The 13,920-nt window shown below is 48.1% G+C and overlaps 1 protein-coding gene across 1 annotated transcript; it reads right to left on the bottom strand.

Moving 5' to 3' along the window:
* Positions 1 to 2,312: 2,312 nt before the first annotated feature.
* Positions 2,313 to 13,679, bottom strand: chodl (chondrolectin). Its single transcript, XM_007910302.2, has 7 exons — positions 13,608 to 13,679; positions 8,611 to 8,929; positions 5,807 to 5,964; positions 4,544 to 4,591; positions 3,504 to 3,581; positions 2,962 to 3,064; positions 2,313 to 2,563 (listed from the first exon to the last, which is right to left on the bottom strand). Exons 1-7 carry the CDS (start codon positions 13,663 to 13,665, stop codon positions 2,479 to 2,481), a joined length of 849 nt encoding a protein of 282 aa, XP_007908493.1. The 5' UTR covers positions 13,666 to 13,679; the 3' UTR covers positions 2,313 to 2,478.
* Positions 13,680 to 13,920: the final 241 nt, after the last annotated feature.

Here is a 13,920-nt window from a genome sequence, read left to right as displayed (position 1 = left end):
TTGCCCGCTACACTGAACTCTTAAGCCTACGTCTGGCGTCTTCATGCGTCCGAAAGTATTGTTCTGGGTTGACGGTTCGAAGCCCATTTGAAAAAGCGCTCCCTGCAATTTATCACCGTCGTAATACACCTCCATAAGATCTCCTGTGAGACGTCTGCTTTCAACACCGAAGAGCCCTGAGCTGATTATCACGTGTCATAGCTCGTAGTTGTTTCATTTCTCTCCGCTCGCCCCCCCCCACCACCCCACACCCCACTTCTTCCACTGTCTTCCCCCTCCCCATCCCTCCCCGCTCAATGACTCCATCAATGACACGCTATACACTCTGTACGCTAGACGTTCTGCTGGCAAGCGAGTTACTGGCAAAACTCAACTTAAACCGTCCAATCTACAACGATAATTTCAGCGGCAACTTGCATTTATACAGTCCCCTTCACACTGGGTATCGACCCGAAGCGCTTTTAATGTAATTGGTATAATGTTAAAGTGAAATTTTAATCTTCAAATGTAATATCCTAAAGCTGGTATCACACACTAAACTATTGCGAGTTAATCAGGAATGGGACAGCGTAGTGGAAGCTTTACTGTATCTCTAACCCTGACCTGGGAGTGTGGACGCGCAGTGCAGAGGGAGTTTTTCTCTGTCTGTAACCCTGAGCTGGGACTGCCAGTTTCTGACACTGATCGCCTTAGATGGTAAGATATTGTGATTATTGTCCATTACCCATGTTGCGTTGGGCCCAAACCTCGTGAAAATAAAAGGTTTTAAGAAAGAGTCTCAGCAGTCAATTCTCAATCAGGAGGTGATGATGAAGGAGGGAGGGAGGGCGGGAGGGAGAGAGAGGGACGTAGGGTGTGGGGTGGGGGGGAGGTAGGGAGAGGGAAAGAGCATTCCAGAGACTCATCATCACCCACCTCTCTACATTTTATTCAATAACACTCTTGTCAGACATTTGTTTAATGAGTCAACAAACTACTTATCCTGGAATCAATTAGCCACAAAGCAAACAAGTAATTGTATTTGGGAGGAGGGAGGGAGGCAATTGCTGCCAGGACGCTGAGTGAGAGAGAGAGAGAGAGAGAGAGAAAAACTCCCTTCACTTTTCAAGTGATGTTGGGAGATCTTTAACATCCGCCTGAACAGGCACGGACAGGACTTCAGATTAAAGCCCTGAACCCCCGCCCCCACCCCCAAATTCTCTGCACTATACAATGAGCCGAGCTACGCGGAGAAAATGGAAGAAAGGGTGAAGCGATGAGTGAAAGCAAAAAACATCAAGTTATTCAAGAGGAAACTTGAGGGAGAAGGTGAATAGAGGGGTTCGGTAACAGGAATGGGAGGGGTGGGGTGGGGGGGGCTCTCATCTGTGGGAATATAAACACCCACACAGACATTTTGGGCAGAAATAGCCTATAAATATATAATATATAAACACACACACATGCCAATTCATTCTATGCGACTCCACATATAATGTGTCTTAGGCTTACGGCCATTTTCTCCCACAAAATATACAGTCGATTCACTTTATAGTGTATTCTGTGACACGCCTCGAAGACGTGATAAGGCGCTCTATCAAAATGCAAGGATTATTATTATTTTTGTAGAATAATGAGGAAAATTGGGAGGCGGTTCTCTTCAGAGTGTTACAGAAAATCAGCTCGCAAATTAAGGGTGAACTCAAACCTACTCCCCCCAGCAGTTCCCGATCGATCTTAAACGATAGTAAACATTGATCTCAAGCCTAAGAACATGAGAAATCTTGAGCCCTAACTCTTCCCACCCCCAACCTTCCCAGATGGTTAATACGCATTCCTCGCTCCCTCCTTTCACCCAACACCCATTCCCCCCACCAGAAAAAAACATCCATAAACAGTCCTGCCCCCATCTGGGGGTTCCAGTGCTGGCATCGCTCTCTCTCTCTCTAAGTGAGATGGAGGGGGGGGGGAAGCAGAAGAGAATTTGTGCAATGTGGTGTGATAAACAGAATGTACAGTCACTTTTTGCCCTGTCTTGTGCTCTTTTTTTTCCTCTGTTCTCTCCTTTCCGGTACTTTCTTTCTTGCGTGCGTTCGTTCCTAACCCTAACTCCACCCCCCAAGCCCCCAGCTCCCACACCACCGCCACAGCCCGCATCACCCCCCCTCCCCACACCACTCTTGCTCACCACAGTCGGTCCATAATCAGTCAGAGATTGATCTCTCACTTGCTCCACACCGATCACGTCCAACCACTCAATACCAAGGAGAAACGGTGGTGATGGGAGGAAGAGGGGGCGGCGGGGTGGCGGGGAGGGTGATGGGGGGAGGTAAGTGGTGGTGGTGTGAGGAGGTGTTGGGGTTGGTGATTGATCAGGTCCATTCCTGCTCGTCTTTGACCCCTGGTGCAGTTTATTCCGACGTGAAAGGCGCTCCACAAATGTCATTCGCTGTTGTTGTTTCCGTGGGGCATCGGGAATGGGTCAGTGCCCGCTGAGGGCTAGACGATGGCCTGAGACTGTTTCTTCGGGGTCTGAGATATCCACAGGGTGGACTCAGTGGAGCTGCTCTTCGTATGTTGCTTGCTGTCAGTCGACGGAAAAGATACCTTTCAGCGGCTTTGACACCCACAAACCCGGCCAATCCGTCACGTAGTTCAGTGGTTAGAGGCGCTCGCCTCGCAAGCGAGAGGACCCGGGTTCGATTCCCAGGCAGCGGGCGAAACGTTGGGCAAGTTCCCACACTCACACACACCACACGCACACGCACCAGACGCATGCACCACACGCACGCTCACTGCACGCACTCTCACCGCGCGCACACCACACGCACACCACACGCACACACACACCGCACACCGCACGCACGCGCACACACACGCGCACACGCCTCTGTTTACCCAGCAGTGAGTAGGAACCCAGTTGGCAGATCGTTTTTCTGGTGGGGGTGGGATAATAATCCCTTAAAAAAATGCCAGCCTTACCTTCGTCCCAGCATCTGGAAGCAGCAGGTAGCCAGAGCCACAATGAGCAGGAGCAGCAAAGGGATCGTGGGAATAATCACGTACACCACGTTGGGCATGATCCCTAAAAAAAAGAGAGTAACACGCAGGAAAATAAAGTCATCTCTCCCTTCAGGTCAGTCTCTTTGCTGCGTAAAACTCATACAAGTCGTATCGGTCGAGGCCACGATTTAATATGACTTGCGCCCAGTATGAGCTTGAGGCAAATTTGTATAAACTCGAAGAAAATCCGATTTACAATAATAATAATAATAATAATTCTTGCTTTTGATACAGGGCCTTATCGTTTCTTCAAGACATCTCAAAGCGCTTCACGGAATACACTGTAAAGTGAATTGACTGTATATTTTGTGGGCGAAACACAATTGCGCACAGCAGCGTCCCATAGACAGTCGTGGATTGAGTGCCCAAATTATTATCATTCATTTATTTTTGTGGCCAAACTGGGAGAAAAGAAGTTGATTTTGTCAGATTGCAGGGATTGTGGACGTGCAGACAGTTACCTGAAGACTCTTTCATTGCCATCTCCTCTGATTTATTCGGTCGGTGCAGTTTGATGCCTGCCTCTGTGGGGATAATCTCTGGAATTGCCGCAGACCACAGTCTCATTAATCTCAGCTCCAAATCACCCCCCACCCACCCACCCACAATCAGCGGTCAGGCCTTCAACCTTTCTGCAACCCCCTCCCCATCCTGTGGAACTCCATCCCACATTCCAAAACCTCCATCACCCCAATCCTCGCCAGTTTCCACTGGCTCCCTATCGCCAAACCGATCAATTTCAAGGTCCTCTCACTTGTTTTCTAATCCCTTCATGCCCTGGTGCCTCCCTCCCTCTCCGACCTGCTTTCCTTTCCCATCTTCTGGTCGCGCCTGAAGACCTTCTCATTCAACCATGCCTTTCGGCCACCCTCCTACCCCTACCCTCCCCTCCACCCCTCCTGATACCAACCCCCATCTGGGATGCAGTCCCTTGAGTGCTCAGCGCCTTGGAACGTCCTGAGTCACAGCCTGAACAGCGAGCGATGGAAAACCGTAGTCTTAAACCTGAGGCTGAAGGTGTAGTCCTTAACACGGATTAGGAACATGGATCTCAATGGAGATTCCACCTCAACCAAAATCGCTGAGTCGGACATTCCTTGCCCCAAGAATAATAATAATAATAAAATAATAATAATAATAACCCTTGCCTTTGATATAGCGTCTTATCGCGTCTTCGAGGCGTCTCAAAGCGCTTCACGGAATATACAACAACTTGCACTTGTACAGCACCTTCCACACAGGATAGTGCCTTATAACTTGTAAAGAGGATTGACTGCATATTTTGTGGGCGAAACGCGGCAGCCAATTGCGCACAGCAGCGTCCCCACAAACAGTCGTGGATCGAGTGATCAATTTAGTCCTTTTTTTTAAAAGAAGGGATTATTACCCCGCCCCAGAAAAGCCAACAGCCAACTGACCAACAACCAGGTTCCTACTTACTGCTGGGTAAGCAGAGGCTTGTGGATACTTGATAAAAGCGATGATAAAACACTTCACCTACCGTAGTCTGCCTCTGGTTTCTCCACCGGTTCTTTTCCTAAGACAGTTGCTGTCAACAGAGCAAGAAAGAACTTGTGTTTTTTTTTATTATGATTAATAACAATAACACCCACATTTCACGTCAAAAGGGCATCTCAAAGCCCTTCACAGGGTCCAGGGTGACATGTAGTGACTGTATCTTGCGGGACTCCTGACCTCCCTCGCTCTTCCCTTTCTCCTACACTTTAAGCGGGGTCTCCTTAGAGCTGAACTGGCAAGGAACGTCGGAAGGGAGCCAGCCCTCTGTGGCGGTCTCCAGTCCGATACCAGAGCCAGTATTCTGCAGTATTCCAGGGTACTCACTGCCGATGACAGCACAGCCCGGCCTGGCTCATCGGCAGGACCTGGAAGGGCAGACCAGTCACTGGAGAGCAGGGAATCCTCCCACTCAGCTCCTGTTAACCCTACAAGCCCAAGCCCTAACGGGTAGGGTGGTCCTTGCTGGACAAGCAGCGGGGAAGCTTGGCCAGACAGCGACATCAGTGGCAAACTGGTTAGACTCCAGCAGTCACCCCATCGCACACTCTTGGGACGCCCCCCAAGCCTTGTCTCCTGCCAACCTGGGCCTAATAATTTCTGTAATAATAATAATAATAATCCTTGCATTTCATACAGCGCCTTATCATGTTTTCGAGACGTCTCAAAGCACTTCACAGAATATACCTTAAAGTGAATTGACTGTATATTTTGTGGGAGAAACACGGCAGCCGATTGCGCACAGCAGCGGCCCCACAAACAGTTGTGGGTTGAGTGACCAAATCACAATTGTTTTTATTTGTTTGAGAAATTATTATCCCCAGGAAAGCGATCCGCCAATCGATATATAACAACCGGGTACCTACTTACCGCTGGGTAAACAAAGGGGTGTGTGTGAGTGTGTGGGGTAAGGAAACTTGTCGCCCTGCCCCGGGAATCGAACCCGGGTCTCCCTAGGGTCACCTCTTCCCCCCCTCTCCCCCCAGCGCGGCTCGGTGTCGTTCTCCACCACCGTCAAGCGCTCTGGGACGCTGCCCTGCGTGAGTGAGTGATGGGCACGTTGTGTAAATGCACGTTGTTGTCGTTGCTCTTTACGGTGACAGTCGTTTGACGGTGAAATCCCTGGACCGGCCAAGGTCTGGGGACATCCTCCCGATGCGAAACCCCAATTGGCTGCCGTGTGGGGACCCTGCGAGCCTTTAACCTTCGCGGCCGACTGGCCGGCACGCACGCACCCGTCCTCTCGTACCTGCTGCGTATTTGCAGATGAAGTTGTGCTTCATGTTACACCGGTCGTCGTTCCACTGGTAGAGGTAAGGGCCGCCCAGACCAGGGTGAGCCGACAGTTGATGGTACATCACTACGCAGGCCTCGCTCCCGCACGAAGGTTCGTCTGTGTACCAGTTTCTAGAGCAGCGCAAAAAACACAAGCCATCACTACAAGCTCCGCACACTCCAATCGCGGTCAAGTGTAGTGACTGTGTGTCGACAGGCGAACTCAAGCAGCCAATTTGGGCACAGCGCTGTGGCCACAAACTACAACGAGGTGAACGAACAGTTTTATCTGGCGGGTGGGGTGGGGGGATTTTTCAAATAATACTAATGATAATAGTAAGGGCACTGTACACGTGCAATTTGTTGTTGTTGCTCTTGTTGTAGCGCCTTTCACATCAGGTGGCGTCAAATAGGGCTTCACACATTACGTGGCGTAGTGACTGTGTATTTCGCAGGCGAACACGGCAACCAGTTTGCGCACAGCAGTGTCTCACAAACAGCACGAGGCGAATGGCACGATTTTATCATGGGAGGGATTGTTAGCGAGAAGGCTGGGAGAGAAAAACTCCCTTCCCCTTCCCAAATCGGGTGGTGAAATAAAATAATAATCTTTGTGTTTGATGAAGTGCCTTATAACATCTTCGCGACATCTCAAAGCACTTCACAGAATAGACTGTAAATTGAATCGACTCTATATTTTGCGGGCGAAACGCGGCAGCCGATTGCGCACAGCAGCGTCCCCACAAACAGTCGTGGATTGAAGTGACCAAATCATTTTTATTTATTTTTGAAGGAATTATTACGCCCGGAACAGCGATCCACCAATCGACTAACAACTAGATTCCTAGTTCCCTCGAGGTAAACAGAGGTGTGTGTGTGTGTGTGTGTGTGGAGTACGGAAACTTGCCCAACGTTTCGCCCTGCCCGGGGAATCCGCCCACAAATATTCACCCACAAATATACAGTCAATTCACTTTACAGTATATTCTGTGAAGCGCTATGGGACGTCCTCCCGACGTGAAAAGCGCTATATCAAATGCAAGGCTTATTATTATTATTAATCGAACCCGGCTCCTCTCTCTTGCGAGGCGAGTGCTCTAAACCGCTGAGCTACAGGACGCCGACACGGCTGACATGATAACCACGGTGCTTCAAGAAAATATATCTTAAGGGGCTGTAGTTGTTATATAATAGACATGCACGATAGCCTGGCTAGGCCGTTCCGAGTTAATTATGGAATGATGAATGCGGTCAGCGCAGGAGACCTTGCATCGATTGGAAATGCTGGATCATTCGCAACCACCACCGGAGGGTGCCACTTGCACACGTTTGGAAGTTTTTGGCAAAACCATCACATCGAAATGTCTACAGTCCTCACAGAAACTACCGTCAAGCGTGGTAACTCTTTTTTTAAGAGGCTTGCCCAGCTGTCGTTTTGCACATAATAATAATAATAATAATAATCCTTGCACTCGATGCAGTGCCTTATCACGTACTTCGAGACGTCTCAAAAGTGCTTCGCGGAATATACGGTAAAGTGGAATTGACTGTATATTTGTGGGCAAATCGCAGCAGCCAATTGGGCACAGCAGCGTCCCCACAAACAGTCGTGGATTGAGTGACCATATTATTATTTGTTTTGAAGGGCTTATTACCCCCAGAAAAGCGATCCGCCAACCGACTAACAACCGGGTTCCTACTTACTGCTGGGTAAACAGAGGCGTGTGTGTGGAGTAAGGAAACTTGCCCAACATTTCGCCCCCCGCCCGGGGGGGAATCGGACCCAGATCCTCTCGCTTGCGAGGCGAGTCTCTGTCTCTCTAACCACTGAGCTATAGGACTCCGCATGGGTAGTTACCACAAAGAGTTGGCGCATAATATGTGGAAGATTGATACTGAAGATACTGAAATTCCCTGGTCACTGTTCGAACAATGTTATGGGATCGTTAACATCCTAATTTCGTGCCTTGGCCAAGTATAGGCCGGTGTTCTAACTAGTCACTGGGTGGGCTCCGTGTACACTATTTTGTGAGGCTGATCCTGACCACTTTAGTAGCTGTAGCTCAGCGGATAGAACGCTCGCCTCGTACGCGAGAGGACCTGGGCTCGATTCCCGGGGCAGGGCGAAACGTTGGGCAAGTTTCCTTACTCCGACCCGCCTCTGCTTACCGAGTAGTAAGTAGGAACCCGGTTGTTAGTCGATTGGCGGATCACTTTTCCAGATCACTTTATCATCGGCATTATCTTCTGAACTTTCCATTGTAAAACAAGAGGCCGAGGTGTTCCGTCATCTCTCCTGGCTTATAGGGTAGGACAGGACCTGCACAGTGTCTGTCTGTGACTGTGTCGGCATTTAATTGCTGTCCGTAAATAAAACCACTGTGGATCGAATGGCAAACACGAGCGTTGATTCAGGGTTGCTTCCATCTTACAACAACACCAACAACAACGAGTCCTGTAGCTCAGTGGTTAGAGCACTCGCTTTGCAAGTGAGAGACCCGAGTTCAATTCCAGGCAGAGGGCGAAACCTTGGGCAAGTTTCCTTACTCCACACAGAGCCTAATAATAATCCCTCCAAAACCCAAAACAATAATAAATTGGTCATTTTCAATCTACGACTGTTTGTGGGACATTGCTGTGCGCAATTGGCTGCCGCGTTCGCCCACAAATGTACAGTCAATTCACTTTACAGTGTGTTCTGTGAAGCGCTTTGGGACGTCCTCCCGACGTGAAAAGCGCTATATCAAATGCAAGGATTATTATTATTATTATTATTACCTGAATTTAGCCGCGCTTCCGTCCGTCCACCTGTAGAGGTCGGGGCAGCTGGTGAGAGAGGCGTGACCCCTCTCCTCACCACCCCGGCTCAGCCCGATCCAGAAATCGCCATCGGAGATGCCCGAAGCGGACTTGGCCAGGTCCTGCAGGAGCCCCTCGATCAGGCTCTGCTCCTCCAGCGACTCGACGCTGGTCAAAGACCCTCCGTCCATTCGGCAGGCCTGGCTGGCCTCCTTGAAGCCCACCCGCCTGCTCAGCTCCTGGAAGTAGGCGATCTTGTAGCAAGGGTGCTCGGAGCCACTGGTGCACACCGTCTGACCTGTACGGAGATAAGCCAGAGATAATAGTAGTAGTAGTAGTAATAATAGTACTAATAATAGTTGTGATAATAGTAATCCTTGCATTCGATGCAGCGCTCTTACCTATCACGTCTTCGAGACGTCGCAAAGCGCTTCACGGAATAGGCTGTCGAGTGAACTGACTGCACGATTTGTGGGCGAAACGCGGCGGTGGGGAAGGGAATCGTTAATCATTCCCCCGTCTCTGACAGACAACAGTCACTGAGACGCACTAAATCTGAACCGTGAGCACACTTTCTAACCATCTTCCATTTACTCTTAACTAGCCCATAAAGCAGTGTAAATCCAGAGACAGCAGGAGCATTGGTTATAAACGTCAACTTGTTAAAACGCTTTCATTGAATTGACTGGGAGGGATGATTTTTTTCGGGACTATTAGTAAAATTGATATATCTCCAGTGCCAATTTGGAAACGCTGTCAAATTACCGTGATGTTTAGCACAAATCTATCCTTACTCTGCAAATTCCACTTATGGAGAGGAGAGAGGCGGAGAGCAGAGGAGAAAGGCCACCAAATGATTCATAATATAATGTACCCGGCCTCCAAATGATTCATAATACAATATAATCATTACGATAATAATCCTTGCATTTGATTTAGTGCCTGGTCAGGTCTTCGAGACGTCTCAAAGCCCGTCACAGAACACGCTACCACGTGTAGTGACTGCATATTTTGTGGGCGAAACACGGCAGCCAATGGCGCACAGTAGCGTCTCGCAAACAGTGGTGGATTGAGTGACGAAATGCTTATTATTTATTTATTTTTGCTGTCACATTGTGTGAGAGGCACTGACACTACACTGAACTGAACCCCTTTGATTCCCGTAACCCAAGGCTCGGAATCCCAGACAGCCACAGTCCCGCTAGACCCCCACCATCTGGAAATTTAAGACAGCGATGAATTGCGGACTCGATTGTAGCTTTCAAAAGGGAATTGGGTAGGCATTTGAAAAGGAAACGTTTGCAGGGCTATGGCGTAAGAGCGCGCGAGTGAGACTAGTTGGTAGCTCTTTCAAAGAGCCAGCACTGGCACGATGGGCTGAATGGCCTCCTTCTGTGCTGTGAGATTCTATGAAAACAACACGCAAATCAACACTGGGTTTAAGATGTTTTTTTTTCCCCCAGAATCCTGCAACCAGGAGTCCTGTAGCTCGGTGTTTAGAGCGCTCGCAAGTGAGAGACTCGATTCCCGAGTAGGGCGAAACATTGGGCAAGTTTCCTCGCTCCAACCGCCTCTGTTTACCCAGCAGTAAGTAGGATTGGCGGATCGCTTTTCCGGGGGTAACAACACCTTCAAAAAAAATAATAAATTGTTCACTTTATTCCACGTCTGTTTGGGGGGACGCTGCTGTGTGCAATTGGCTGCCGTGTTTCGCCCACAAAATATACAGTCAATTCACTTTACAGTATATCCTGTGAAGCGCTTTGAGACGTCTCGACGACGTGATAAGACGCTGTGTCAAATGCAGGGATTATTATTATTATTATTATCTTTTGCAGACTAAGACTGGAACCAATCCAAGTTTCTAAAGTGAATCAGACACTTGAAAATAATGAGGGCATAAATTTAAAATCATGACCAAAAAACAAGAGAGGTTAATTTTTTAAAAAATTTGCTTTATGTTTTATTGCCTGATCAATGCATCAATCAGTCACAAAGCTGAACAGTATCCAAGCAAGAGGACCTGGGTTCGATTCCCGGGCAGGGAGAAACCTCGGGCAAGTTTCCTTACACACACAACGCCAGTAGGAACCCGGTTGGAAGTCGATTGGTGGATCGCTTTTTTCAGGGGGTAATAATTCCTTCCAAAATATATATATATAATAATGATAAACCTTGCATTTGATATAGGGCTTTTTTACATCTTCGAGATATATCTTAAAGCGCTTCAGAGAATATACTGTAAAGTGAATTGACTGTAGATTTTGTGGGACAAACGCGGCAGCCAATTGCGCACAGCAGCGTCCCACAAACAGTCGTCGATTGAAATGACCAAATTATTATTGTTTTTTTTCTTGAGGGATTATTATCAGCCGTGTGGAGTAAGGAAACTTGCTCAAGGTTTCGCCCTGACTGGGAATCGAACCCAGGTCTCTCGCTTGCGAGGTGAGTGCTTCAGGAGCTACAGGACTCCTATATACTCTCACACACACGCTCACACTCTCACACACACTCTATTTCTCACACGCAGCCTGTCACGTACACACACACACACACGCACACCATCTCTCACACTCTCGTCCTCTCTTTCTCACCCACTCGCTCTCATTGTGGAGTCCTGTAGCTCAGTGGTTAGAGCACTCGCTTTGCAAGTGAGAGACCTGAGTTCAATCCCAGGCAGAGGGCGAAACCTCGGGCAAGTTTCCTTACTCTACACAGAGCCTAATAATAATTCCTCCAAAACCAAAAACAATAATAAATTGGTCATTTTCAATCTACAACTGTTTGTGGGACATTGCTGTGCGCAATTGGCTGCCGCGTTCGCCCACAAATATACAGTCAATTCACTTTACAGTGTGTTCTGTGAAGCACTTTGGGACGTCCTCCCGACGTGAAAAACGCTATATCAAATGCAAGGATTATTATTATTATTATAATAATAAATTGGTCACTCCCTCCACGACTGTTTGTGGGGACGCTGCTGTGCGCAATTGGCTGCTGCGTTTCACCCACAAAATATTAAGTCAATTCACTCTACAGTATATCCAGTGAAGCGCTTTGAGACGTCTCAATGATGTGATAAGGCACTATATCAAATGAAAGGGTTATTATTATTATTATTCTCCAAACAGTTCCACACATACATGTCCCCTACACACAGGAATTTCTTTTGTGTATGGAATGGACTGCAAAGAGAAAGAACCTCAGAAGCAAGGAAACATACGTAGAGAAACTCGCAAAGACCCACACACATACAAAGAGAAACTCAGAGAGATGAACAGACACAAACAGACACACACAACAACACTAACAACGGCATTACATTTGTATAGCACCTTTCACGTTGGGAGTTAGTCCCAAGGCGCTGGAGAGAGAAAGACATAAATATATTATATAATATATATATATACACATTCATACATATACACACACACATAGCAATGCACAGAGAAACTCAGAGAGAGATACACATGTACACACAAATGTACTTACACCCAAATAATAATAATAATGCTTGCATTCGATATAGCGCCTTCTCACGTCTTCAAGAATACACTGTAAAGCGAATTGACTGCATATTCTGTGGGCGAAACCCGGTAGCAAAATTGCACTCAGCAGCGTCCCACAAACAGTCGTGGATTGAGCGACCAATTTATTTATTTATTTATTTTTTTGTGGAAGGGCTTAGTACCCTCGGAAAAGCAATCTGCCAATCAACTAACAACCGACCAACACACAAGTGTATATACACACACACACACACGCTCACACGCGGGAATACACGCTCTCACGCAGGCAGGCAGAGCAAAAACAAATCCAGAAACCTCAATACACAGCGTGCATTTGATTTGAACATCTTAACACAGTCTCTCTCTCTCTCTCTCTCGGTCTGGGAGCTCGAAACAGAATTTTACTGTGGATTGTACGGACTGTATGTACATGCATGTTCATACTCACTCAGGCACTCACTCACTCACACATACAATCATTCACTCACTCTCAGGCACACACTCACATTCACTCACACGCTCTCACATACACACTCACTCTCACGCAAAATCAGTCACTCACACTCGCTCGGTCAATCACACTCACTCGGTCACTCACACTCACTCGGTCGGTCACTCACACTCACTCGGTCGGTCACTCACACTGTCACTCACACGGTCACTCACACTCACTCACACTCACTCAGTCACTCACACTCACTCAGTCACTCACTCAGTCACGTTTACTCAATATGATCACATGTAAACCAGATTTGTGTGTATATACACGTGTGTGTGTGTGTGTGTCTTTCTATGTGAGTTTCTCTGTGTATTGCTCTGCTGGTGAGGGGCTGATGAGAGAGATAGAGAGAAGGAGAGAGAGAGAGGAGAGAGAGAGATAGAGAGCAGGCGAGGGAGAGATAGAGAGAAGGAGAGAGAGATGAGAGAGAAGGAGAGGGAGATAGAGATAGAGAGAAGGAGCGAGAGATAGAAATAGAGAGAAGGAGAGAGAGATAGAGATAGAGAGAAGGAGCGAGAGATAGAGATGAGAGAGAGAGAAGGAGAGGGAGATAGAGATAGAGAGAAGGAGCGAGAAATAGAGATGAGAGAGAGAAGGAGAGGGAGATAGAGAGAAAGAGAGAGAGATAGAGAGAAAGAGAGAGAGATAGAGATAGAGAGAAGGAGAGAGAGATAGAGATGAGAGAGAGAGGAGAGGGAGATAGAGATAGAGAGAAGGAGCGAGAGATAGAGATGAGAGAGAGAAGGAGAGGGAGATAGAGAGAAAGAGAGAGAGATAGAGAGAAGGAGCGAGAGATAGAGATGAGAGAGAGAGAAGGAGAGGGAGATAGAGATAGAGAGAAGGAGCGAGAGATAGAGATGAGAGAGAGAGAAGGAGAGGGAGACAGAGAGAAAGAGAGAGAGATAGAGAGAAAGAGATAGAGATAGAGAGAGATAGAGTGTTAGATAGATAGAGAGAGGCTCACTCACCACTCTGCACTCGGCTACTCCGACCCATGTCCAGGCTCCAGGTCAGGTTCAGGACCATGGTTAGCACCCAGAGAGCCAACATGGTGAGGAGGGGGCAAACCAGGGGACAGGGGCAGTCCAGGGGGGTTAGAGAGAGGGGGGGAGAGCTTAGGGAAAGGGACAGGGAGAGAAGGGGGGGATCCCAAGGGAAGGAGAGAGAGAGAGAGAGAGAGAGAGAGAGACCAGGGAAGGGGGGAGAGAGGGGGAGCCCAGGAAAGGGGAAAGAGGGTCAGTCCAGGAGAGAGAGAGAGAGAGAGAGAGAAAGAGAGAGAGG

The sequence above is a fragment of the Callorhinchus milii genome, unplaced genomic scaffold (assembly GCF_018977255.1).
Source record: "Callorhinchus milii isolate IMCB2004 unplaced genomic scaffold, IMCB_Cmil_1.0 Scaffold4, whole genome shotgun sequence".
NCBI classification, from domain to species: Eukaryota; Metazoa; Chordata; class Chondrichthyes; order Chimaeriformes; family Callorhinchidae; genus Callorhinchus; species Callorhinchus milii.
The sequence above is the reverse complement of the archived record's forward strand: the minus strand, read 5'-3'. Positions and strand labels throughout refer to the sequence as shown.

Excerpts from the sequence above, each read along its gene's own strand:
- chodl (XM_007910302.2), bottom strand. The coding sequence starts at position 13,665 with ATGGTCCTGAACCTGACCTGGAGCCTGGACATGGGTCGGAGTAGCCGA. Across the intron at positions 5,965-8,610 it reads GGAAGCGCGGCTAAATTCAG|AAACTGGTACACAGACGAAC; the intron begins GTAATAATAATA and ends GCGCTGCTCTAG. Across the intron at positions 4,592-5,806 it reads CATCTGCAAATACGCAGCAG|CAACTGTCTTAGGAAAAGAA; the intron begins GTACGAGAGGAC and ends CTCTGTTGACAG.